This window comes from Penicillium angulare, assembly GCF_028827245.1.
Source record: "Penicillium angulare strain IBT 27051 chromosome Unknown utg000007l_segment0_segment0, whole genome shotgun sequence".
In the NCBI taxonomy this organism is placed as follows: Eukaryota; Fungi; Ascomycota; class Eurotiomycetes; order Eurotiales; family Aspergillaceae; genus Penicillium; species Penicillium angulare.
Genome location: NW_026623166.1, coordinates 2,016,759 through 2,042,561, shown reverse-complemented (window position 1 = coordinate 2,042,561; position 25,803 = coordinate 2,016,759). Strand labels below are relative to the sequence as shown.

The following is a 25,803-nucleotide window of genomic DNA, read 5'->3' as shown; positions in this document are numbered from 1 at the left end:
GTGGTACACAAAAGGTGAAAGAACAGTTGAGCATGTTGACCGAACGGTCGACAAACAAGGTCGACGGCCATCTTGACTGGTAAGGTGACTGTTGAATCAACACGTTGATAATGGATGGTTTTCATCAAAACGCATGAGGATATCTTCCGTTACTGCAACAGCAATCTGGAGTCTCTTTATGATGCCGAGTTTGAGTACATACTTGTTTGAAGTCTCATTGAATGACTACAAAATCGCTGATTCAAGTTGACCTCCAACTTGTAAATCTTCTTGCGGTGAGATATCTTGAGGTCGGTATTTTATTTCATAATTGAGAATATGTCTCATTGCAAAGTCCCTGACTGGGGTTTATTGAAGACGCAACACAATCTCGAGCTCCAAAAGAAAACGCAGCACTCTAATTCGCAAGGGGAAAGCGAGATGTCTCTTTAACGATAGTTTGTGATCGAGTTGTGCACAAAAAAGGCAGGATCTAAAAGCATCCGACCACTCGCGTGATCAGTACACGGGCTGCATACCTGGTTGTGAAACGGGAGAGCCCTCGCGAGCGGTCGCACCAGCATTCGGATTGATGGCAAGCGGATTCCCACTGCAGTCAGGCGAAGTATGTCGAATATCTGTGCCTGCAAGCGGTGAAGATTCTCCAGGAAAGTCTCGACTCGCGGTAAGAGAAAGATATCCTGCGCAATCATCTCTCCGGTGCACGGATCCAGTCGTAGAAGACGAAACTCGAGGACATGTGCCATCTGAAGGTCGCTCATGGGTAGCATCAAATGAAACATCTCATCAATGGATGCTGCAATCGAGAGGGGATTGGGGCCCGGCCACCCAAAAAGAAAGAAGCCGAGGAGTCAGAATAAAGCAAACAATCGGTCGTGGAGGAGTGGCAATTTGTCGCCTCTGAGGGTTCCTCGGTAAGCAGCTCGCCATCAGACTCAACGTCAGGTGGGCCAGCTGACACGGTGCATATTCCCCTCGAGATCTCGTCGAGGTCCAAGTCCAGATCAATTTCATCACGGCAAGGCTGACTGACGTTGAATGTCAGGCGACGCAAGTTGATCATGTCTGAACAACTCATTCTTGTAAAATCCTTACAGGAAAAGGGATAGCGACCGAAATATATGAATGAATTTCTCAAGGATAGGAATGAGTTGGTAAATTTGGATATCTTTCTGTCAGGACACCCTCTCCTTTAAATAATTCGCTTGGCAGGCGGACGAACCCCATGGCTTGGTATGGCATGGCCCTTTCTTGGCTCATCAAAATTTACAGATCTTGCCAGGTGCCCTCGGGCTCTTATTCAAAGACATCTACAGATTGAAAAGTACGGCAGGTATCCTAGCAGAGATTCTGTTTTCTTATTTGGGAAGGGCTACTTGGATAACCCGCGCGAATATATCACATACAAAAAGGTACGGACAAGCAATCAGGCTTTCTCAGCAAGGTAATCCTGCCTTGAACAGACCAGTCTTCCAAACCATTTATTCCGCCTCCATTATCACATCGTCCAGATCTCCGCACTCACATTGACGCCATATATCCATGATGCCCATGATTTGCTGTCGCGAGGACTCGAACGCACGATCGAAAGCCTCCAACTTGATCTTCAGCTCTTCCGCACGTATGCTGAGATCGTGCTTCTCTGTCTGAGTATGATCTATAGCCTCACGCAAACTATGGTTCTCCCGCACAAGCTGGACCTCCCGCATTTGCTTAGAAACACAGGATTCCCACAAGCGTCGGTATAGACCGACGAGTCGAGCCGCTTGAAAGGCTAGTTTGGGGTCACTGATCTCGAGATCAGCCAAAGTTTCTTGTATGTCTTCGAATGGCTGTTTAAGGATCGTGCGGGAGCTACCCGGAATGCTGTTGTCTGGCACCGTCTGAGACACATTAGAATCTAACGAAGAAACGATGGGGCTCAAATAGTTTTTGATGTAGAACGTACCTGCTGGTCGGGAATTTCTTTTGCAGGTTGTTCCTGCATCATAGTAGAAGACGGGCTCTCGTTGGGGTCGGTGGCATGACGAGGAGAGGCGATATTGGGAAGAGGGTCCATGGTGCGAGTTAACGAAATACTGAGTTGCAAAGGTAGATGAAATGAGAATTAAGGCGATAGATGTTCATCTTATATTTGCTTGTGCAGTGTGTTCGAACTCATACCATGGTTCAAACACAGGCTACTGCACACGAAAAATTTGAATTTAGTTGACGCAACTGTTGGTCAACTCTTCTCCCATTTGTTTACTCACCGACAACTCACCAGACCTTTCTTTTCGACAGTCATCTGAGTCAATTAGTTTAGACCGGACGTGCTGATGCAACAGACAATATGCGACACTGTCTTGGAAACTAATTTTATTGTACTCAAGTGCACATAACGAATCGTCGTGGACAATGTGAGGGGTGTTCACAGAAAAAACCTTCGACCTACGATTGAGCTACTGACTATGCGATCATTTGAATATCACAGTAAGAAACACTTTTGATTTTCTCGGTCGTTCGACCCTACGTTGGCGTGCACTCGAACATAAATGCCCCCTTTCCGCCATGATTGTTTCTCCCCACGCTCGTGAAAATGGTCAATATAAAGCTCTGGCTGATGGGAGTATCGCTGCTTCTTTCCATCGCGGTATGTTAGCCACATTCCTTCATTGTCCGAGTATTGATCCGTGACAGGCCTCTAGCCCAATCTTCTCGCCCACGGTCTCTTATTACGCAGTCAGTTTTGGGTATCTCTTCATCCACCTCATGAAACTAATTCTCTTCCTAGAATGGGATTGTGAGAGCCACGCCACTTCCAGAAAGGACCCACAAAGGGCAAAGTGAGACACCGGCACATGCACACAGTACTAAGCATCGGAAAACACGTGGACACCGGCATTGGCATTTGCGATAGGCGGTCACTTTGATATTTACTAAAAAAATGGCTCGTCGCTAGACTGGCCCTCAATTGAGCTTTTGAGTGCGTTCTGATTGGCTTATTCAATGTTGTTAAGTAGACTGTCAACAAAGTTGAAGGAGGTTTGATGATTGAGGCCTCATGACAGGGTTATTGGATTAGGAAACTATGCTGTGTGAACTAGTTACACATATACTCGTCGAGGAAATAGAGACTTTCCACCAAAATGGACGATTGCTATCGCCATGATCTATCGAAAGCAGAGGAGTTGTATAACAAGACTAGCGAGCTCTTTCCCATCATGAGCAATGCTGGCGATAAAATGTTCCTGCCTTTTGTTAGAATCTTTTAGACATGGGAAGCATGAATGGGGCTGCAAGTACCATTTGAAGTGCCAGAATTGACTTTGCCGATGTAGCAACAGCCAGGAATCGGCTTGCAGCACACCTGATCGGCCAATGTGCGATGCGAGTTTCTTCGCTCTCCTGATCTTTGTGCATGAGCTGCAAGGCCAGTGATGGAATCATTGACAGGTACGCCTGCTCAGCCTGATCTGGCGTGCAGTCTACACAGAGCTCTAAGCGTGCTGGGGAATGTCAGTTTAAATCAATACCAAGGGCGGTTGACGCACCGATCTTGACAGCTCCGTCCAGTCCAAGTAGAAAATCCCCGCAACCAAGCGATTGATGAGTGAGTCCAAATGAGTGCAAATATTGCATCCCACTGATGACCTACAGGACATGGGTCAGTATACGCCGCGTAAACAATGTTGCCTGACATACCTGAGACAATATAGCGCTCAGCTCCTTTTCATTCGGACGAACCTGGGGAGCCTCTGAAACCAATCCTAGAGTGAAGGGCAAGTCATCTAGCAAGAAGAATCCAGAATCACCGTGTAGATAGCATTCATGGAGTCTCAGTACATTGGCATGCTCTAGGTGGCCGAATCGGTCGATCAAACGGCGAGCGTCCTGCCTCTGATACTTTCGAATGGCCACAATGCGGGATCGGTGTGTGCGTCGGCTAGCAAAGATGACTTCGCCGGCAAGATCCGCGTGAAAGATTTCTTGATAGGTGTCCCATGGACGTTCGTGCCGCACAAGAAATGCGGAGTTGAGATCAGCGATGGCTAGGAGACGGGGAAGGCAAAGAGTCTTCGGCGCGCCTGTAACGACTTTTGATGTACGAGTAAAAATGCTTGGCGAGTGAGATTCTTGTGCGCGGCCGGGAAGCACTGCCTTTGACAAGACTGGCACACTTCCAAGTTCTTTCGCTTGAATTGCACGAAAGTTGAAAGCGAGATGCTTATCAAAAGTATCCATGTTTGAACACCACAGACCGACCGACCGAACGCTCCGCAGTCAACATTTGCCTGGGGTAAAGGGTATATAAGCGTGACCAACATTGTCACAAGGAAGAGGACCAGAAATTCTGACATAGTTGACAGGTTCATGTCCTTAGCACGCTATGCCTTTCGTATTTTCTACGTTCTATAAAAATGGGGCGAAAATAATGTGTTGCCTTGTTGCGAGGATGCTCCGAGCGTCAAGGAACATCTTAGAGGTAGCTATACAGTGTTATTATGAGCCTCTGACAAAGCTTTCACTTTAATAGTTCTTTACATGGCCAGAAATCAATTTCTATCCTCGGCTGAAAAGAGCGGCAAGTTTCAAGCTTGTGGCGAGAGGCCTTTGACGCCAGGCAGCTGAATCTCCGCTGCAGCTCTCGTTTCATTCCGCGGTCCGGATCTTGACTCCTTAGTTCTTGAACTGATTTGCTTGGAGAGATGATTATAATTCTGTTTGAAGGAAAGTAAGATAGCATACACAGGAAGGTCTCATTTTAAAGAGAAGAAAGTACAGCTCCTCGGCGCATATCATCACCCTTCGAATTTCGAGAAAACCGTGGCTTAGACAATCTTATGCCTTCCAAGAACCCTATCGTCATACCTGCCCAATAAGCTTCCTTTCACTGACGTGGCTGCGCACTCTGCCGGGTAGAGCGACGACGACCACCCGTCGCTTCCCTTCCCGCCCTTCCCGTGTCCCTGACGTCTTGAAATAGCGTTTCCACAGCTGCCAATCGCTTGCTGAGATCCTCTAACAAATGGTTTGTCGATTCATTCCATATATTTTGCTCATGCAGAGCACTTTCGAGGCCACTAAAAAGTTGTCAGCAGTGCTTGGGACGGTCTTGCTTCCTCACTTACTTCATCCGATTATCTAGACTTCGGTCAGGTCAGCTATTGGTCTCAAGAAAGGAAAACGGGGACATACTCAGCTACACATTGCATGGCAATGATACTGTCTGTTACATCGATCGCCTCGACATTCTGAGGTGAAGGGAAGGCTCTTGCCAGCCCTTTGGTGGGGGCGGAATGTTCATTGCCCGGGGATTGCTCTCCCTCATCACTTCCGAGGTGGGACTCGCGCTCATCTTCCTGACCTTGGAAGGAAGGATCATCTACTATGGTATCACCACTCAAAGCACTTCCAGAGCCATCGGAATCACAAGATGACAGCGAGAGAGCACGCTGCAATCTCTGGCGGAGACGCTGTCGCCGGTCGGCAGTCGAGTCGTTAGAATACGCATTCATTTTTATAGGCAGTCAAGAAATGAACCCTCCTTACTAGTTAGAAAATGCAGCCGGTAAATGATTGCTCTTTATACCAAAGAAGTGGCAACCGCATTTTGTTAAGTGAGTCACGGCATTGCCCGCAAACCGCACGCACGTAATACCTTTGACGGATTCCATGGGACCGTGTTTGCTCCTGCAATGGGCCGCCAGGAGATGAACCAAAATCAACATCCAGAAGGTATGGCTCCTAGATGCTTTCCATTAATTTGATGCTGGTGAGTCAACGTGATTGTTGAGTGCCCACATGTGGACTCAATAGCGGCCAACTGTGGAGCCATTGCAAATCACATTGGGAACCGACATGGATGATAGACACGCCCTAATTCAGTCAACATCACTTCTAGCCCGACTCATCGTCTAATTTGTTTTTGGAGGGTAAATGAGTGACCCGCTTGAGGCATGGTTCGACAAAGCTACCAATGTTGCGCCATCTCGAGTAATCCACAGGCTGTCTATGTATTGGTCTGCAGTGAATCCACAATATTTATTATTAGCCTACAGGAGAATAGAAAATAGGCCGCAAAAATATTATCATTGATTTGAGCTGCGTGGTGAAGGCCAGCGAGAACAACTGCACATATCGCAAGTACCAAATCTCAGCAAGAAAGGTGATGCCCTTTTTTAGATAGCGTGGGATAAAATAGTCGTCAACTTAACGTCAACTCTGATTTATGAGCCAAAGTGCAGACCAATCGAAGTCTACCCATATCCCCCTTTGGCAGCAGTCTAGTGTCCGGTGAGTTTCAAAACTTATTTCCAGTATTTAAATCATGGATATCTTGGCTTGCCAGGCTCCAGGGCGTGTGTTAAATATCAATCTCTCTTTACTGCTCTGGTGTTTGACGACCCATCTTCCTACCCCAAGTTCCCTTCTTTCACCATGACGCGAGGAAATAGCTGCAAGCAGGATCGAAATGGCCATCACTCGCAGCGAGTAAGGCCCGGTGATTACTAAAGCTCGATCAGTTTCAAATGTCTCAATCCGGTCGGCGTCTCCAGTTTCGACCGTCCGGGGCGCGAAGTCTGGCATTTTGAAACGCCATCACAGTGTGAGTCGTTTTTCGGACCTGCAAGACCTGATTCATTCAATCTTGTGGCGCTCTATCACACTCTAGCCTTTTATTGACAGCACATAGGGTTTTTCCGCGAAAGGCTCCCGCAAATATGGCAAAATCGACCGTCAGAAATGCTCTGATCTCCTTTCTGAGGTCCAGACTGAGATGGAGAGAGAAGCGGATGAGCAGCTAGCTAGGGCCACGGCACGTTTTCAGGCAGAAAAGGCACAGGATGTGAAAACAATGGAACAGATTATCGCCGAAAAAGACAGTCTCTCAGCCAAGAATTTACAGGCCGAGGGTGAGGTTTCTCGCCTGAAGCAAGAGCTGGAGGCACAGGCCCTGGCCACGCAAGGCCAAGTGAGCTGGAGCGAGATACAGTCAGCCTTGTACCAAGCTCATAGTCAGTTGGTATCGGCAGCTACTGGGCTTTGGAGCTCGATCGAAGCCATCCAGAATCGCCAGCTAGCAACATTCCTGCCTGGGTCAAGTGCCATGGATTGCAATTGGCTCAATCCGGGTGGAACATCCAACCTTACTGGGTCCGATACTTTCGCGTCACTCTACAACTCACAGGCTGCTCAACAAGACGAGCAGGCAATCAACTGAGACAGCCACACTCATTGATGGTGATTCCTTTGCAAGCGAGTATGCTTCTGATGCGGTCTACACTGGATTGAATTGAGATAATAATGATGAAACAGGTACTTTGAGCCTCGCCGAGCACATTACCACCATGAATTCATCCAACTCTTGACAAGGAAGATTTTATGGAGTACATATCATGGAAAGAGAATGTCATTCCTGCCTATTCGAATGTTGTTACAAATGACTTGTTCTGTCCGTATGTGCCATTCATCTTGCATGTAGTACAGTCACAAAATCAAAACCCCCAATCGCTGGGCTCCGCCAAAGTGGTAAACACACTCCCAGGTCCGGTCATTTCCTCCTATGATCAAGCCGTGTGTAGTCTGCTGGCATCAGTGTCGGATCTGTGATATGGATCAGCTTGGTAAAAATTCAAAGCAATCTCAACAGGCATCTTACTAGTGAATGATCTTTTCGACTTTGTAGTCACTGCGGTCTGATTGATGTGTGGCGGATTCCTGAGCCATTGGTTGGTTGAACGCCTCAGTCGCTTTCTCTTCTTCGAAATTTTGCAGTTTGCACACTTTGACGCCTCGGATTCATTGACAATTAGCGTTTTGCCAGCGTCGCGGCGTTTTCGAAGGATGTGGTGCTTTTTCCCTCGTAGAGACTCGACGCTTCGTCTTACATGATACTGCTGCCAATAGGCAATCGACAAAGCTTTCCAGGTCAAGTCTCGGTTAGATTCGAGCCAGGGAAGGAGGTTTTCCTCCTCCCAGGCTGACCAGCCGACTGCATTATGGGGCGTCATCATGCAACTAAGGAGTAGCGTTTATGACCGTTTGGCGGTAAGCAAGTGATTGAAATGGGGATGAAAATGTTCTTACCCAGGGGTGTTCTCATGGGTGAGCAGTTGCGGCTTTATGGAGAATCGCAATTGACAAGCAATTCATTCTTTGGTCGCACAAAAAGTACTCCTGGTGGGCGCGATGTTGCATCAAGGTCCATGGTTGACCTTTTGCAGCCTCTTGGCAGAGCTGAACAGAATCGGACGCGACCTGTTGAACAAACGAAGTGGCAATCACTCAATAGCGCCCTAAAGCGGGATCAACATTTGATCTACGCATTAGAGTTGTTACACTGAATTCTAAGGAAAGAAAGGGTTGTCGATCTGTTGTTAAAAAAAACTATTGTCTATCGAGGCTGGCTTGAATTTGAAACAACAAGCATCAAAATATCCCGCGAATTAGACGGGGACCTCGCCTAAGTGGCTTTCACTAGTACAGGATCAGAGATCTGGATAGCTTAACCATTCTCCAACTTCCAGTCTAGAAGCCTTGACCGGTACATTGTGTGAAGAAAATTAACTCATTGAATGGGAAGATCCTTTGATCGGAAATACACCCCGCAGTAGACACCTGGGAGGCAGGAATTTTGAAGACAGTTCGTGGAAAGCTATGTGGTAAAATTAGGATACAAAGCGGGTTACTCTGGACTGTGGACGGCGATCCGTTGACTTGGCAGTGGGTTGTCGGAACCATGGGCCGTACACTTATCGCGACCGTAATCAATATGATATAATTCCGGTTACGTCACACCTGTAGATCTGCCGTATGCAGTGTCAACCCTGGCATGAAGAGAAATCACAAGTTTCTCGAGAATAAGCAACGCTTCCCGATCTCAAAACAGGTTCACTGGCTGCAAGGCTAGTAGAGAGAAAGGCAGGTACTAAGAATTTGTCTTTTGACTATCCGGGAGACTATTCCAAATGTCACAACCATGGACGCGCTGTGAATTGACTTTGTCCGGACCTGAGTGGGACTAAATATGAGTATTGGTTCGTCTACCCTGAATCCGTCCACACCCAGCGTCAATCAAATTTTGACGCCCGGGATTCATTCAGGGTGGTCCCAATGACTCGGGACAATTATTGGTCTACTATTGTGTCATTGAAGTCAATATTCCAGCCTGAAGAACTCTGAAGATGAAGGACTTAAAATATTGACTGAAGGCAGGATATGCTAGTGAAAGTCCCCCACGTTCTTTCGCCCTCATTACCTCCACGCAAGTGCCTCATCACGAAGGACCAGCTAAATCGCTCACAGGGAGTATACACGGGCATCTAGTCGCAGAATTTTATTTTCCGGTGCTTATCGCGGGAAGTGGGTACCCAGGACACTGGCAGGCTCGGGGAGAAACTAACCGAAGATTGAGTTATGGATCTGGACCGCGTTCACATCGAGTATCCACTACGCCACTCCGCTCAGCACAAAACGTTTGTTGCAGCTTAACTGTAGAGGGTAGGAGAGCTTGCAATGACGATATCATCTATTACTATGGCGAAGACTTTGCTGCTAATGGCCTAAATGGCAGAAATAGTCAAGATGGATTCCAGTACAATTACTCTTAATTGTGCAATGTGTGCTAAGGGTGACCACTCCTCGTTCTATCAAGCCCCAGACTGTTAGTGACCCTGACCTCCCACCGTGCTTCACTGGACTGAAGTCTCATGTCAAATTAAGATCAATCGAGTGCTGTGGTTGAAGAGAGCATTCGTGGACGGGAAAGTCGAGGGCGCTTTGGTCAGGCCAGCCTCCGTCAGCCAATCCGGACTCTGGCACATAAGGAATCTGCGGTCCACTCACTGGATTGTTGACCATGCTCCAGAGTAGAGCATTCGCCGCAGCGACCTCGCCAATCGCATGCTGTGAGGCTAGCTGATTCTCCTGCTGCTGGATTTATGCTTGCATGTTGGCAGCCATGAGATTCATCTGCTGACGCAACTCATGCAGTTCGTTTTCCAGGCGTCGTGCTTCAAAAAAGATTTTACCATTTTCTATCACTTGCTGCTGGATTTTGGCGGCATCCTCGGCCCTATCGGCGTGGAGACGTTGTATTTCCAATTGCATGCCGGCGATCTGTGCGTCCTTTTCGCCAAGTGCCTGATAGAACTCTTCCTCGCATGCATTTGTGACAGGAAAGCATTTCTGGTACATTGCCTTGCGGTATTCTCTGCTCTCCCGTGATTTTACACGATCCTAGATGTCATTTCGGTCAGCGAATGTGCACAGAGAGCAAGAATTAAGAACAATTATCCACGAGTCCTGCGAACGAGCGTGATCTCAAAAATATGGAGGATGGCGACTGACCAACTTGTTACTCGGTACGCCCGCGGCCATGATCCACGCTAGCCTTGCAGATTGGTGTGGGCTAGAAAAGGATTCGTGTCTTGTTAAACTGGGCTTTGCGCGTCGAGAAATTGATCGTCACAGTGAGGAGACGTTCTGGATGAAAGACAGGTCTGTGGTAGGAAAGACCCTCAGGAGCCGACACGGGAAGCCACGGGCTTCATGTACTTCTCCAATACCGCCAAACACGCTCACCGAGCTCGCTGTCACGATACTATAGCGTAAATCTGTATTGATGAATTTCCCGATTTGAGTCGCACCAGGGGTATTCCTCTTCATGTGGAGCCACTCATCGACCGATCCGCTCCACGGATCTTGAATCTTGGCAGGCATGAAACGTGGGGGCTCTGGTTCCACGGAGAATCCTATTAGCTAAATCAAAAACGTGCTAGCGTTTATAGAGGGGCTTTCATGTAGGTCCGCCCATAGTATTCACAGCGCTCGATCCTACGCTTCTAAATGTGTTTTGAGATATTGAAGGGACTAGATCCCCTTGCTGACCAGCCCTTGAATGATGCCTTCTACTTCATATAGGGTGTTGTCAGCTCCTCAGCCTCGTGAGGAGATTTGCCGTTCCAACAAAGCACGTCCACTCGTCTGACTTCTTTATAGCTTCGATAATTCTGGAAAGCGTCACTATCACTGTCGAACTACCAAAGGTTCACTGAATACATGCGGGATTTTCTAACCCTGTCCAACTATCTGGACCGACTGTGGGCTTGTGAATCTTTCTCGATTCTGTCACAGGAAGCTGCGTATCAACAGAAGAATGGAACTCACAAAAGCTTGTAAATTGACCAGAAAGTGATTCAAGATTTAAGAAACCAAGGTCCATAGTCTCCCGAAAAGACCTCATCCGTGGTTCGCCTAATGTTTATCAACCATAATTTTGATCCGCGGTCCTGACAGTATCGCGCGCCTTTCACAGTGGAATTCCCCACCAACATGAACAAACAAGAGCCACGGCCATTGGTGGATAGAATCACCACGATAAAGACAATGTCATGAATCAATGGACGCCATGAAAGCCTGGATCATTCTTTTCACATTAGACTTTTGCATTTGATATAATTCTCTCGATGGGAGTGATTGACGTTACCATACACACGACTCAGTGCTGTCCGACCATTGTGCTATAAAGCTTTGATAGCAGGTCCTAAGTAACGTATTAGTTCCAGTTGTTCAATTATTCTGACACTATCTGCCTCTGCTCCCTTTACTCGCATATTGTAACCATGGACACCCTTGTCACCAGTCTCCCTCCGGATGTTGGGGCCATCCTCATGCGAAACATCGCAGTCATCGAGATTGTGTCCATGTTTTCAATCGGCGCATACAATTCTCTCGAGACTGTCGTCCTCATCTTTGATGCGTTCAAGCACTACGGTGGACTATACTTTTGGAGTATGCAAGTTGCAGCATGGGGGATCCTCGTGCATGCTATCCCAGCAATGGCTCGCTTCATGTCCCAGTCTTCCAATCTGGCGGTCTCCATTCCGTTCATGATCGGATGGTACGCGATGGTCACTGGTCAAGCGATCATGCTCTATTCACGACTAAGAATTGTTGTCCGCGATGCTACCCTCCTGCGATGGGTTTTATGGATGATCATCATCACCGCCTGCGCCTTTCATATACCCATGACAGTGCTATTCTTTGGCGTGAACAGCGGCGACACCCGCTTCGTACGGCCGGCCATGATCTACGATCGTATCCAAGTAACGGGCTTTTGCATCCAGGACCTGATCATCTGCGGTTTGTATATGCGCGAAGCAATGCGGTCGCTGAAATTGATCACGCAGATGCGCGGTCCCGACGGACGCAAAGTCATGATTCACCTCATTTGGGTGAACGTACTCGTGGTCGTCATGAATATCCTGCTCCTCATCACAGAGTACAAAGTGCACTATATCCAAGTCAGTTTCAAGACAGTGGTGTACAGCATAAAGCTAAAGCTGGAGTTCTCTGTGCTCAATCGGCTCTGCACTCTCGTGCAATCATCACCGTGTATTTGTCAACAGAGTCATACCCAACAAGGGCCACCAGACAATGCGAACTCTCAGAACGCAAAGATTGAAAGCTCAAACGATCGCTCAGGCATGAAGGAGCGGTCTGAGTTAAACCAGGTCCGCTCGCCACAAGACCTGCCGCCTTCCCATGCCTCTGGGCTTGGATCGACACCACCCAAGCGCCCTGATAATCATATTCGTCTGCGCGAGGACTTTTCTTCGGCGTCGACTTTCTTCGACAGTAATCTCCCGGGATCTGCCACGGGATCAGCAGAAAATTTATGCAGAGATGGATCAGAAGCGTCCGATGGAGGGCCAAAACTTGATGTCTGAGCGATGCCCTCGCTCTCTTCGCTTGGGTTCTTTCAGCCTGTAACTAACGGGTATGGGTGTTTCGGATGGGCTGGGCGGAGGCACGGTGCAGAATCCAGAATTAAGTTAAGATGTGCTCAATGACATGGACCGGAGGGCCTACTGGGCGCATCCTATCATAGACGAGGAATTATCTATCATCGAGATCTATCATAGATTCTATGTGTATTTCGAAATTTAAACCGCGCGGTTTCCACTCTTTGAGCGCGGCCCATCTGAGCAACTCGATTTCGTGACCAGGGTAGTAAACCGGCTAGCTGCAGTGGGCCTCGTTGAACCGGCTTTAATGCTAAGGCCCAAGATCAAAGTGTCTTCCCCTCGTCAAGAAAGGAGCTGGCGAACTTTCACAGAGCGCCCTGTGCTGATACGCCGACAGTTCTGTCTTGATAGCTGCTCATGATGTGGGGATCAAAAAAATCCTTCCTTATGAGATGATTGGTACAATGTGGCCACCACACAAGAAAAGGAGTCGAGTTCCCAGCAAGAATGTGTAATGTCCAACTTGAAACGCCATTTCTTCGATCGCCCAAACTAGTCATAAAGGCACAGAGAGCTGCGCTGGATAGTGGGTCCATGACGGTCCGCGGAGGAATTGATTGGATGTCTTGGCGCCGACTCGTGTTCTGCTGGCTAGGCTCCGTCACCACTCGATACCCGACATCCTCTGACCGATGAAACCGCGTCGCATTTGATCTCTGTCCAAGCGTGCTGCTGACCAGGAAGATGAATACCCTTGATTGGTCAAATACACCGTCATGAAACGTGGAACGTCGCCCGATCTATGCGACTCTCAGAGTGATGGTGAGGAGCGGCCGTCCAAAGTTCCCCGGCGAGGTAGCTTGAGCACGAATCCAGAACCTTTGCAGAGGAAGCACGACCGTAGGAAATCATCACAGCCGCCTTCTCCCTCCTCGCCAGATCACCCTGGAAAAGTGAGTAGCGTGTCTGGGTTGACGACGTTCCAGTAGCTAACTGCGTAGAAATCCAATCTTCCTGAACACCGAACTACGACGCCAATCTCGCTCACGCATACGTCCACCCCGCTTGAAGACCAAATATACCAGTGGATACCAGCGCCGGAGGCTGCTTTCGTCGAAGAAATGAGTGAACCAGCATCCAAGCGATCCCGATCCCGCTCGATCTCTACCGACCGGGGACGCGCTCGGTCGGTCTCCTCGGACAACAGCGAAAGCAGCTCGGCTCGTGACACTCGGTCATACGCCTACCGAGCTGTGAACTATGTGACCATACTGGAGACCAAGGGTTGCTTCATGCAGCCGTCCCCAGCCGGCCCGACGCCCGACGACATCGCGCTCTGTGAGCGTCTTCTCCGTCAGCCGATCGCAACTCCCCAGGGCACCCTGTTCGATGACGAGTATGTTGACAGATTCCATTACGCGCTGCGGAACCGGTCTGAAGCGCGTCTCCTGGTAGACCTGCATCCCCTGATCATGCCGTCCGCGGAAAATCAGTTCATCAGGGGCACGCAGGGCCTGAGAGACGTCATAGATGGATACAATGATCCATGGCTGAAGACTGAGCCGATCTATGGTCCAAAGCCGCAGCCTGACCATGCACGTGGATTGAAGTGGTCAGTGTTCACTGAGAGCCAACGGCGCAAGCTCGGCATCAGACCCGACGAAAAATCGCCGTATACAGCGCGCGAGGACATGTACTTTCCTTACCTGACCGCTGAAATCAAGTGTGGAAACCAAGCGCTAGAGCTCGCGGACCGGCAAAACATGCACAGCATGTGCATCGCGCTGCGAGCCGTGGTCTCGCTGTGCCAGGCGGCTGGCTGTACAGAAGAGGTGCATCGGCGGATTCTGGGCTTTTCGATATCTCATGAACTCGATGGCTTTCGCATATACGGCTACTATCCTGAGTTTGAGGAAGATAAAGTCTCATTCTACCGGTGGCCAATTGCACAACCCAACGTCTGGACCCCAGAAGATCGATGGACATGCTATCGATTCGTGAAAAGTGTGGACCGTGAGTTCCTGCGCATTCATACCGATCGATTGATGCGCGTCCTTGGCAGAGTTCCTGATCCAGAAGACGACACCTCGGGAATCGACGTCGATGAAGTCGAGTCACAGCTGTCCATCATTGGATCGCAGGAACGGCCAGGATATCGTAGAGCCGCATCCTCGCAGGGCCGTGGACTGCAACCTGAGCTGCGAATGATGGTTCAAACACTGCAGCAACAGCTAGCAGAACAGAAGGCAAAGGAGGAGAAACGGGAAGCAGAGCAAAAGGCGCGGGAGGCAGAGCAGAAGGCGCGGGAGGCAGAGCAGAAGACGCGGGAAGAGAGACTCCTTGCTCAGTTGGAAGAGCAATTTGCTCGTGAGAAGCAACGAGAAGCAGATCAGAAGGAACGAGAAAAGAAACGGGAAGCAGAGCAGAAGGCGCGGGAGGCAGAGCAGAAGGCGCGAGAGGCAGAGCAGAAGGTGCGGGAAGAAAAACTTCTTGCTCAGCTGGAACTACAAGGGAGACTTCTCGCCCGCTTAGAGAAAGAGGACTTTAAATGAGCGTTCTGCTTTCGGTATACCTGAATCCTTTTGGAAACGCTTTAGCTTGTATCTACTCTGGTGGCTAGACAATCTCGGTCCTTGATATCAACACAGCTAGGGCATCATAAGCACTGTCCAACATGACGCTGCATATGTTGTGTAGCCTAAGTGCCCTCGCGTCTACAAGCCAATGAAGTTGAACTGTGAGAGGCCCGCGCAGATGTCCAGGTCACAGAGGACTGCAAAATAAGTGTTGAGGGTGCGCTTAGGCTGGATGAAGAGGAACCGTGGGTTTGGGCAAGGATCCGCGCGGTTGTAGTAGTCGACGTCCCATTGCGGTCAGTGTGCCCAGCAGAACTGTCGCCATCCCAAAGAGCAGCAGATATTTGCCCAGTGGCATCTGGAGCGCACAAACTGGGTCCATCGGTCCAACCCATAAGGCGATTGGCGACGTCAGAAACATAGCAGTGAGTGGCACCGCCCTGGCCCAGGTTGCCGCTAGAAGCCACCGCGCCGGAGTTGTAAGCACGCGCAGCCTTGTAATATGAAGTCACATCTGCTGTGCCGCCCTCTTGAGCTATCAGTGCCTTGAGGCCAGGCCCGGCTGGGGTGCCTTCAACGCCCTCCAGGATCATCTGGAGTATCTCGCTCCTGGGACAAGGGTTCTGAATTACTCCATCTTTGTTGCAGGACCCCGGTCCATCGTGGCTTTGCATAAGTCCAGGATTAGCGACCCCATTCTTGGTAGTCTGAACGCGAACGCATCCTTTGCTCTCCTGCATGACGATTGCAAAGATAAAGCGCGCGTCGACGCCGCTCGATTTCTCTACTTGGTAGATGGCATCCTTGATGAACTGTGTTTCATCTTCCGAGCTATTGGGGAGGCCCCATTCGGCGCAGCTGACAGAAATGATCCCTTTATTGCTCTGGAACATGGTTCAAGAGAGTCAACCCATTGGTCGATACGTGGCCAGCCGTCAGCGAGCTGGCCGTTACCACTTATTACTGCCGCATAAGCAATGTCGCGCTCATGGAGGGGGTCGTGGGGCTCCTTTGCGTGATGCTTCTCATGGTGAGGGGAATTAGCTGCTTCGGTAAGTATGCTGTGGACTGCTAAAAAGAGCAGCCAATAGATCATCTTTGGCCAAAATTTTCAACACGAGAGGGCTATGCGAGGCATAGAGGCGCTTATATGAGATCTGGTTGTAGGACTGAAGATGTTGAAAGGCCATTTAGTATGTATAAGTTTCATTGGTAATAAACAAATCTGAGTGAGGATCACTCGTTCAGAAGCAAGAAGCAAGTGAACTTAACGGACATGTTCATAAGGCTCTTTCCTCATCTATTAAAACTTTGCCTCAGTCGCTGCACGGAATTACTGCCGCAGCACTAGGAGATACTTCTTGAGGTGTGATGGATATGTGATGGTTACTAGATGTTTCACTAAACAAAGCTGCTCTCAAGCCGTCTTGCGCCTCAGGAATGGGTTCCAAGTGAATGGGGTGCAAGAGTTGAGACCATCGACTTCTGGCATGGATGTTCGACAAAGAAACAATATCGCAGAGAATAAAGGTCGTGAAGAGGGATCAGCCGCCGAAACAACCGTGCCATTGCGGTTTCTGAGTCACTCATATGCCCGAACTGCGCACTTCCATCAGGCAATTTAAACAAGCCTGTCTCAGGAATATGATGACCTGCACTTGTAAAACTGATCAGTTCGACTTCAGCGCCCCATGAAATTCCGACTCAACCATACAAAAATGAGTGTTCAATGACAGCGCCCGCAGTTCGGAATTCGCATCCATGATCAAGTATGACAAACGCAGTGATACTGGCAAAGCAAAAATGCATATATAGTCCCTTCAAAGGTCTCAGCGCATCCATCCAGAGACGTTTCCTCATCGTCGTACCATCATGTCATCTAAAGGCATTTCCAAAAACGCCGACCCAAAGCAAAAAGTTCCTTCTTCCAATATTGGCAAGGTAGAGAAGATGGCGATGGAAGGGACTCTCCCACGAAACAAACTACAGAGTGGTCTGGAGCAAGCCTCGGTATCTCCAGCAAACTCGAATGAGAACCAACCATCCTATCGCGATGAGGATGATCTGGGCCAGATGCAGCAAGATGGTCCTGTAGATGAGAACTCCCCGCATCAGCCTGATAAGGCTATCAGATCGATCGAGTCAAATGATATCGAAATGAGAGATCTCGGTCCAAGCCATGCAGAGAACAATCCACTCGACGTACAAAGTGATCATCCCCCTCCAGAAGTGTCATCGCCCCAAAGCCAAGACACCGCTGGCCTTGTTGAGGGCTTTAAATGTCTGGCTATCATTGATACACGTGGGAAAAAGAAGGCAAACCGCCCCACGGAAAGCGAGCCTCTTGATCCCAATGCCACTGTCGATGGATGGGGCACGCTGAGAGGATCCACCTTCGTGATCGTGCAAGAAGGTCCACCTCACGCGGCCAGATTCACATTCAGATACGAACCCAACTACACCAACGATCGCTTCGCCAGTACGACCGACGAAGACTTCCGAATCTCGGCGATTCGAGACCGCACTGCTAGTGGGAAGAAAGTATACCGGTATACGACTGCCAATGTCGCCGGCATTTATGGAGCCCTCTTTGAAAACACAGGCTCCAGAACCTCCACACGTAGTCCATGCTCGTGGGTGAAAATTTTGTGGAAGGACTTGAGAGATGATGACAAGAAAAGGTGCAAAGTTGCACTGGGATTTTCGTGGATTCCCAAGTGCGAGTTCGTTCGGTTTTGTCCTGGGCGCGAGGCAGCTGAGGAAACAATCAAACAAGTTTGGGACAATCAAGAGAATCAGTATGCAGCCTGGGCTGAGAATCAGCCCGGGTCCGGAGGACGCAGTCGTGGTACTACGCCATGTCCATTGAACGCCTCCTTGGGCCGCCTTCGGGAACGGAGAGCCACTTCGCGCCTACGGACACCTGGTGTCAGAGATTCTTCTCCGACTTACGGTACCAACAGCACACCTGCGCCGTCGCGGCGGGACACCCGAGGAGGCACCAGATTCAACCCGGTCAGCCTCGACGAGGAACCGGACGATGTGGTTTCTCCTACTAGCCCGGAACCAAGACCTACGAATACTGCGTCCAGTGAGTCTGACAACCGCAATATAGCGGAAACTCGAGGTCAGGCTCCCACTGTCAAGTTTAGTCAGGCGGACTTCATGCGGAAACAAGCAATCAAAGAAGGCTGGGGGAACTTGAGTCCTTCAGACAAAGAGGCTCGAGAAGTTGTTGCCGAGGCTCTATACGAAATCTACAAAGCGACCATGCTACAGAACAACGGAGAAGAGGTCAAAGGGCTGATTGCCTCTGAAGGTGTGGAGGAGGAGCTTTGATTGCTGATTGATAAAAGCAAGTCGTTTTCAGCATCGAGTTTAGTGGTCACTGGTATCAGTTTTTTGAGAAATATGGAAAAGAAAAAAAAAGAAAAGAACACCAGCAGAAAAGCTACAAAAAAGGTCTAGCTAGTCCGGTTGAGAGCTAGGTATGTAGGAACGTAGTGTCGGAGGGGAGAGGTCTTTTTTCTCTATAATATGATCTTCAATTTGTGCATTTTGCTTTACAGACCAGAATTGATTGTGTTTGTCTTCTTATATGGATTATTCAATATTTAATATTCGTTTGGATACTCGTTCAAAAGCATTTGTAGGTGAGTCTTCGACCAAATTTTCCTCGCAATTCCTCGTAATCCCGCCAAACAAGTCTTAAGTTCTGCACGGCCTTGAATGACGGATTCATCTCTCACGGTTAAATCCAGTCATTCGGCTTACACACTTTGATTGATTTCAAGTCCCTCTTTGACGATTTCCATCTCTCTTTTAAGGTCTTGAATATCACTGTTGAAATCTTCAATGCCCTTGGCAGTACATTTTCTGTCACTGCCATTCCTTTCTTGGTCGTCCCATTTGGCGTCTCTCCTGAGTAACCTGCATTTTAGAGATACAAATCAGTTCTCGGTCTTAGACATAAATACGAGGGGGCTCCGGGTTTCAAGTACAGACCTTCTGCATCTGCCCAGTCTGCGTTGTAGAATAGCATGGCTGGGCTGTAAAGTCAGGGAGGATGAGGGCACGTATCGACTGGTACTAGATTTTGACTGTGCAGATCTGTTGGAATGTGCAACGCTTCTAGACTTGTCTTCCGAAACCAGGTCAAATCGCACTCGCTTTTGTATTCTGTCACTAAGTTCTCTTCGGTTCGAGTATTTGTGACTGGACTTGTTTGAGTCGCCTGTCTTTTGCGGGAATGTTGTCAGTACTGGGGAGGCAGATCTGCTGTCCAATGCTTGAATTGTTCTCTCATAGTTCGCAATTCCCGTGCGAGCACGTTCGGCAGACGACGGGTCGAACTGTGCCATTATGAGGTAGGGATCGTTGGTCTCAAGAGATTAGGAGTTGTACATTCCGTAAAGTTACTTTATATAAGGAGTTCATGAAGGAGGAAACTTCGATCCACGACGAAGTTCTGGGCGAGGACGTATACCTGGGGCGGCCCGTGGGACAATGGCGAGTGGACGCGCGAAGTGGGTCGAGGGCAGATCAGCCATTGTGAAGCCAAATACTGCCTGCCGTTCACCGCTTCACCGCATGCTTGTTGCCCGACGAGTCAACGTCAGCACGCACCCGTCAACACTCACATCAAAAATCACTCCCATCAAGAATCGCATCAGCTCCAAATCGCTCTCACAACCATTTTCTTCTTTTCAAGGCTGGACGATCTACGACGGCTCAGGTCACCTTATTGGTCAGCGTCACGAAAATCCTGCCTGGACGGGGTCCTGGCATTGGGTTCGCGAATGAGGGATCATTCAGACAAACTGCCTACTTTTAACATATGCCTCGTGCAGTCCGAGACGACCGTTTTGAAATGGCTCATCAGTGGGCATGTCGAGGAACCTATTGCGTAAAGCGATTTTACTAAATACGACTCCAGGTATGGCCTACGAAGGGCTTTGGATCACCGAATTGATAATGTGATGATTGCATTTCCCAGTGGGCTGCTATGGCTCGTGCTTTAGTCTATCTACTGTGCAAGTCTTGGCTTCTTCAGTCCCCAGGGGAGATGAATACTAGTCCCTAGCACCACGCAAAGGTGCTTGCACATTGCTAGGGGGCCTTGATTTCGCAGATGTCCCTGCGGAGGCGCTTGATTTCGCAGCTGTCTCCTGCGGAGTCGCTTGATTTCGCAGCTGTCTCCTGCGGAGGCGCTTGATTTCGCAGCTGTCTCCTGCGGATCCTCTTGGTAACGCATTTTTCCTTGCGGAGAACTTATTTGACGCAGCGGTCTCCTGCGGAGAACTTGGTAATGCAGCGGTCTCCTGCAGAGAACTTGTTGACGCAGCGGTCTCCTGCGGGTCTCAATTGTCATCACAGCGTCCCCCTGCGGAGTTCACTTGGTAACGCAGCGCCCCCCTGCGAAGCACTGTTCTTATGTCACTGGGCTTGGATCAGCAACAGCCGTCGTCACGGAAGCCTCAGGCCCGAAGGTCCGAGGCGACACACCGCGGCCGCGATGTGTGAAGAAAGAGAAATAGATCGGGGGAGGAGCCTGCTTTTATAGACTTCAGCTACGCTTTCTCGCAGATACCAGCAGTGCAAATCTCTCACCGGGGACGTCGATGCAATGTCTTCACCGGCCTTGACCCATGAGTTGGACGCTGCTGGCGACTGGATCGCCAATCATGTTGCGCCAGACAGCACCACGACCGTTCATTCCACCTGGGTGTGTAGTATTCCTGACTCACAGAAAGTGCGGGTCGAATCAGAAAATTGGCGCAGTTGCAATCGGAGGGCAAAGAGCTGGCTCGCCCATGGTTCACAGTAGTGGTACGGTGACCTCAAAGAAGTGAGTCGGAATGAAAGTCCTCAGCATTATGCTGCGCATGCGAAAGTGCCATGGGGGAGGACTGTGGTCAGGCCATTGGTCTACTTTGAAGAGGCTCGTCGAATTGCGTGCGGCTTCCATGTCACCTCCGCTTGACTATGCCCAAGTTCTGGCGGCTTATTGTGAAGTACTGAGGTACACGGCTTGACAAGTTTTGTCTTTGCTGCACATTGAGAGAAGGTATGCCTACATGATTGCTATTCAAGGGTATTCCTTCCATACATCCATGACTGGACTTGTGTAGAGTCCCACGTGTCCACATATTCTACTTGATGGCTGATATTATGTGGCCAAGATTGGCAGCGGAGAGGCTGCAGAGAGCTCTGAGCTCTTGGTGATTGTCAATATACTCTGAATATGGCATTACTATCAAAAAGCCTATGTCATATCAACTTAGTGAATAACTGTCTCCCATTCTCAACTTTTGGCGTGACGCACTTTTGTGTCTTTTTGTGGAGTAGTGTATGCCCAGCACCCGCTACTTGAGGAGCGGTGCTTGTTGCTGGAACGGTCGAAATGTAATGGAAAGCGATTCCAAGGATGCTGTGGAGAGTTTTCGGGAGTCGCATAAAACTGAGCAATCTCTCATTCACCATCATTCTCTGAGGGCTTCTGGCTTTCCTCGCTGATCATTCACTGTCGTTCACTCAACGTTGAGGCACCAGAGTGGATATGGTGGCCCCACCTCGACCCACGGGCCGCACCGGTGTGGATCCAAGGTACCCGGTGTTGGCTCAACTGATCACCATGCATTGTTATGGTCTTGCCTATTTGAGCTGCCCAATGTTCGCATTCTGCTAGAGGGGAAATGGCAACTTTCACGTTCCCTCCGGAGCGTGTATCCTGTGTTGTGTTCACACTTCGTCCGTCCATACAAAGGTGGTAGAAGTGGAGCGAGCAAATCCATGTTGTTGTTTGTAGGTATTTACTTTTCCGCTAGTTAACGGGTGAGAGAAAGGCCATGAAAGTAGTCAAGTCAGTAATGAAAAGGAGGGCCTCATGATGCTCGCCTCGACTTTCACTCTTCAACAAGAATCTGTCATTCCGAATATTGTTGATCAAGCTCCTGTTTGCTCATCTCGTTGAGTCAACTGATTCGCGAGTGAATAAAGTTTACGACCTCATTTTCTACATCCCTAATTCAAATGACTGGGACTCGAACTCTCCTTCAACGGTTCCTCATAATAGATATTTGTCATTCCGCATATTCTTGGGACGTCTCATGTTTGCTCATCGCTGTTGATTCAACTAAATTCGCTGGTGAATGAACTCTGGTGTCTCAATTAGTCGTAGTTTTCCTCCGCTGGAGGGCCTCGTCTGGCCTCGTAGTCTACCTGAACCTTGACTACTTGCCAACTATGCGTCAATCAGTCTTTGCTGCTCCTGTTTGCTCATCGCTGGTAAGTAAACATTTTTCTCTAGGGCATTTCCTCTTGCCCAGAAATAATCAGAAAGTCTCACAATCTGCTACCTTTGAACCAAGCGAAAGACGAGAAACTCCGCCCTGAAGGGTATAAATATGCCCCCATCCGTCTTTCTTGACTTTCTTCTTGCATCTCTCTTCGCACATCTCATTTGCGAAGGTTGGCTTCTGATCATCTCCTTTTGTCTATGGTTGTAAGTGTACCCAGCCGTCAGCTGAAGACTATCTATCTCTCACTGATAACACTCTTTCTCTAGGACTGATATACGAGAACTTAAATACGTGAGTACCACCCTCCCTGAGTTAGAACTTATACTAACAGCGTATGTCACTCGGGTTCCGCTAGGCTTCCAATACATCCACCGCAGCCCGCAAAATCTCTACCGAGGTGAGGTGTTGATTTCATTCGACCCATGAAAGAGGCACTCTGTCCTATCTAACGATCTCACAATAGAGCTTCTCGAACGGTCTGTGTACAGTCAGATCTGAACACATTCGATGACAACCGTGACAGGATCTCTACCCCTGATACATTACGGTAAAGCCTTTTTATATGGTATGCCCAATAAAAACTCCATGGGGTCAGTCGCTAAACGAACGAACTTCTATTATAGGAAGCCCCTACAATGTGTATGGATTGATACATCACGAATACCGGCGAGCGCTGAGCGTGATCCGTATCCCTTGATCCTTGATTGAGTCTATGTACATAGAGCTGACTTCCTTTCTGTGGCAGAGATCTTCACGACCCCCTCCACAGGTCCCGGTGTGGGCTATCACAGAGGCCGGATAGCTCATGGAGCTTCCTACCCTCTCGATCTTTGACTCGGTAGCAAGGGACCAGTCGTCGGACAGAGCACCCATCATGCAACGAAGACCAATGCCGATTTCACCTCGAATACAAGAGACGCACTCTATATTGAGGCGTCTGTAGCCTTGCGACTTCGTTTGCAAGACCAAAAGAGGCTATAAAGAGGAAATAGCTCGTCAACAACATCAGCGACGAGGATGTGATGCCATCAGGTACGTATCTCATATCGGCGGATGTCGGTCTTTTCCAACCCGCTCTCTGCGCTGCTTTCTCTATATTAATCCACGCTTAGGTAGCTCAGACCTGCAAGGTATCAAACGTGGGTGAGCGATGGCACTTCTCAAACAATTCGCTAATGACAGATCATTGATCCTTCACAGAGCCTGTCGATACACCGGCAGTAAGCCAGTGTGTACGCAATACATGGCGCGTGCCACTAAAATGAAACGAAAACCCAGGGCCACTGTAAGGCTATATTGATGATTTCAACGTCGTCCGCCCACACTCCATCTGATCCAGCTTTCCCAGGACGAATAACCATTCATCTGTCTGCAATCACCCCTTGCTGATCTAATCGTGCTCCATGTTATTGAATGATGGAACTAGCCCCTCGTCAACCTTGCTAGCTTCAGCACGAAATGGGTTGGCCAGTTTCGCCAAGCAAACTTAGTGTGAGCTCTAACCCATCATTTTTTTATGTATATTGGGAGAGCGTTCAACTAACAAGAGCGAGCTTCGTACACTCAATGGGCATAGACCCCGCAGCCACGAAAACTAACCTTCATATCTCAAGCTACGAATTATCGGTCATTTCGGAGCTCCGAGGACTGCGTCTAATTATGCCGCCATGCTGAACGACTTCTTGGCTAGCAAGGGTTGCACTGCCGCCTGTTTTCATATATATTAACTACTTTCGGCAATTGACAAGAGTGTTCCCGCCCATGCTAACCTATCCTTATTCCTCCTCTCTGGGTGCTAATACTGCCTATAGTGCGACTGGTTACCCACGCGCTCCCCACACACCCACTCCATGCGTGTATCAGCTTAACATACCCTTCGACGCCTGCTCTGAATACTTGCTCCTAATCACATTACGAATCTATTATAAGAAGCGCATTACCCACAATACCCAACAGGTGGCTTTTTATCGCATCCGCCCCGCCTATATTTATATTCGTGTGGCTAACTATCGTTCCAGCAGATCTCTCACGTCGATCGAAAGATGCCGTCATCTCTAATCAACAGCTTGGTGTTGAGCGGCATTAGACGCGAGGCCTGCTGCAGTCAGGCTCTGGAGGTAATAGTGGACGGCTAGTGTGGCTCCCTGTCTCACCTCACCCAAGTCAACACCTACGCGAAATGAACAGTTTATGACATGACCTGCTGTTGGATCCGCATTATGCATTCCCATGGTGGATCTCTATTTTCATTAGACAAGGCCACTTTGCATCAGCGTCTTCCGCCTTGGTCATCGGTGAAGAGGCTGAAGAGACATTTCCTTGGCATGCTGTGAGCCAAGGCTGTTCAAAGCGGGCGTGACATTTATCTAGAGGCAGAGCTATTGAAAAGTACCACTGATATGCCTGTGGTGGCCATCTCGCTGTCGGCATGGCCACTTATGATGCGTCTGCGGTATAATTGATCGTCGGTTTGAAGGGGTGATACTCGATAATGCATAGTGCGAGAGGATAAAGCTGGTTGAAACTTGACTCTCAATATAGAGATCTGAGGAGCCAATTCCAATGATGTGGCTCCGTTCCAGCACCAGCATCAAATCACGATATCGTGTGGCTGTGTGGCTGCGTGGGTTTTCTGATGGGGCGACTTATGAAGCAACTTCAAACAGAAAGACAGTGCCAAGCTTTCCAGTGCCTTGTGAATGTTCAAGAAGGCATACATCGACGGAAGCAGACTTGGGTCGCTGTTCTTGAATGGTCCGACGCGCCGCTGACTACTTGCCGCAGCTAACTTCGCGTGACGTCATTTCCCAAACACTTCTCCGCTGGGCTTCTTCGCGATGAGTGCATCTCACAAGTGAGCATCGATGCACGAGCGTTGAATTTCCACAACGATTGGATCGTTCTCATTTGCCTTTTCCAAACGGCTAATCCTTCTTTATATTCTCTTCTCGCTGGGGCTACACCAGCTCACGCTCTTGACAATCTCAATGTTCGTGAGCGGGAAACCGTGTCAGACAAATAGAAAGGAGGCCAGCGGGAGCTCCAATGGTCCGAGCAGTGCTCTAGGGAGGGCAACTTGGGTCTTTACCCAGTTCAAGCTAATTATGCAATCAGACTTGCAACCAGTCTTGTGAGCGCTGCGTTGACAGGGATGCGACGTTCAACAGTGGGATTAGCAGCAAGGTCAACCGAAAA

At 49.1% G+C, this 25,803-nt stretch overlaps 13 protein-coding genes across 13 annotated transcripts; 4 read left to right on the top strand and 9 right to left on the bottom strand.

Moving 5' to 3' along the window:
- Window positions 1-498: 498 nt before the first annotated feature.
- N7478_010042 (uncharacterized protein) lies at window positions 499-1,063 on the bottom strand (the record flags this gene model as incomplete). The annotated part of the gene is made up of 2 exons (XM_056926256.1): window positions 499-782; window positions 868-1,063. 2 exons carry the CDS (start codon window positions 1,061-1,063, stop codon window positions 499-501), a joined length of 480 nt encoding a protein of 159 aa, XP_056775626.1.
- A 418-nt stretch (window positions 1,064-1,481) lies between these two features.
- N7478_010041 (uncharacterized protein) lies at window positions 1,482-2,059 on the bottom strand (the record flags this gene model as incomplete). Its single annotated transcript, XM_056926255.1, has 2 exons — window positions 1,482-1,883; window positions 1,949-2,059. The coding sequence occupies 2 exons, from the start codon at window positions 2,057-2,059 to the stop codon at window positions 1,482-1,484; spliced, it is 513 nt and encodes a 170-aa protein (XP_056775625.1).
- Window positions 2,060-3,152: 1,093 nt separating this feature from the next.
- On the bottom strand, window positions 3,153-4,224 carry N7478_010040 (uncharacterized protein; the record flags this gene model as incomplete). Its single annotated transcript, XM_056926254.1, has 4 exons — window positions 3,153-3,230; window positions 3,286-3,488; window positions 3,534-3,633; window positions 3,685-4,224. 4 exons carry the CDS (start codon window positions 4,222-4,224, stop codon window positions 3,153-3,155), a joined length of 921 nt encoding a protein of 306 aa, XP_056775624.1.
- Window positions 4,225-4,870: 646 nt separating this feature from the next.
- Window positions 4,871-5,498, bottom strand: N7478_010039 (uncharacterized protein; the record flags this gene model as incomplete). Its single annotated transcript, XM_056926253.1, has 3 exons — window positions 4,871-5,063; window positions 5,112-5,129; window positions 5,179-5,498. The coding sequence occupies 3 exons, from the start codon at window positions 5,496-5,498 to the stop codon at window positions 4,871-4,873; spliced, it is 531 nt and encodes a 176-aa protein (XP_056775623.1).
- Window positions 5,499-6,420: 922 nt separating this feature from the next.
- On the top strand, window positions 6,421-7,204 carry N7478_010038 (uncharacterized protein; the record flags this gene model as incomplete). Its single annotated transcript, XM_056926252.1, has 2 exons — window positions 6,421-6,474; window positions 6,677-7,204. The coding sequence occupies 2 exons, from the start codon at window positions 6,421-6,423 to the stop codon at window positions 7,202-7,204; spliced, it is 582 nt and encodes a 193-aa protein (XP_056775622.1).
- A 346-nt stretch (window positions 7,205-7,550) lies between these two features.
- On the bottom strand, window positions 7,551-7,994 carry N7478_010037 (uncharacterized protein; the record flags this gene model as incomplete). The annotated part of the gene is made up of 1 exon (XM_056926251.1): window positions 7,551-7,994. The coding sequence occupies one exon, from the start codon at window positions 7,992-7,994 to the stop codon at window positions 7,551-7,553; it is 444 nt and encodes a 147-aa protein (XP_056775621.1).
- Window positions 7,995-9,921: 1,927 nt separating this feature from the next.
- Window positions 9,922-10,179, bottom strand: N7478_010036 (uncharacterized protein; the record flags this gene model as incomplete). The annotated part of the gene is made up of 1 exon (XM_056926250.1): window positions 9,922-10,179. One exon carries the CDS (start codon window positions 10,177-10,179, stop codon window positions 9,922-9,924), a length of 258 nt encoding a protein of 85 aa, XP_056775620.1.
- A 1,427-nt stretch (window positions 10,180-11,606) lies between these two features.
- Window positions 11,607-12,713, top strand: N7478_010035 (uncharacterized protein; the record flags this gene model as incomplete). Its single annotated transcript, XM_056926249.1, has 1 exon — window positions 11,607-12,713. One exon carries the CDS (start codon window positions 11,607-11,609, stop codon window positions 12,711-12,713), a length of 1,107 nt encoding a protein of 368 aa, XP_056775619.1.
- Window positions 12,714-13,505: 792 nt separating this feature from the next.
- Window positions 13,506-14,326, bottom strand: N7478_010034 (uncharacterized protein; the record flags this gene model as incomplete). Its single annotated transcript, XM_056926248.1, has 3 exons — window positions 13,506-13,676; window positions 13,786-13,926; window positions 13,979-14,326. 3 exons carry the CDS (start codon window positions 14,324-14,326, stop codon window positions 13,506-13,508), a joined length of 660 nt encoding a protein of 219 aa, XP_056775618.1.
- Window positions 14,327-15,429: 1,103 nt separating this feature from the next.
- N7478_010033 (uncharacterized protein) lies at window positions 15,430-16,200 on the bottom strand (the record flags this gene model as incomplete). The annotated part of the gene is made up of 1 exon (XM_056926247.1): window positions 15,430-16,200. The coding sequence occupies one exon, from the start codon at window positions 16,198-16,200 to the stop codon at window positions 15,430-15,432; it is 771 nt and encodes a 256-aa protein (XP_056775617.1).
- Window positions 16,201-17,179: 979 nt separating this feature from the next.
- N7478_010032 (uncharacterized protein) lies at window positions 17,180-18,646 on the top strand (the record flags this gene model as incomplete). Its single annotated transcript, XM_056926246.1, has 1 exon — window positions 17,180-18,646. The coding sequence occupies one exon, from the start codon at window positions 17,180-17,182 to the stop codon at window positions 18,644-18,646; it is 1,467 nt and encodes a 488-aa protein (XP_056775616.1).
- A 431-nt stretch (window positions 18,647-19,077) lies between these two features.
- Window positions 19,078-19,668, bottom strand: N7478_010031 (uncharacterized protein; the record flags this gene model as incomplete). The annotated part of the gene is made up of 2 exons (XM_056926245.1): window positions 19,078-19,237; window positions 19,313-19,668. 2 exons carry the CDS (start codon window positions 19,666-19,668, stop codon window positions 19,078-19,080), a joined length of 516 nt encoding a protein of 171 aa, XP_056775615.1.
- Window positions 19,669-19,813: 145 nt separating this feature from the next.
- Window positions 19,814-20,110, top strand: N7478_010030 (uncharacterized protein; the record flags this gene model as incomplete). The annotated part of the gene is made up of 1 exon (XM_056926244.1): window positions 19,814-20,110. One exon carries the CDS (start codon window positions 19,814-19,816, stop codon window positions 20,108-20,110), a length of 297 nt encoding a protein of 98 aa, XP_056775614.1.
- Between the last annotated feature and the right edge of the window lie 5,693 nt (window positions 20,111-25,803).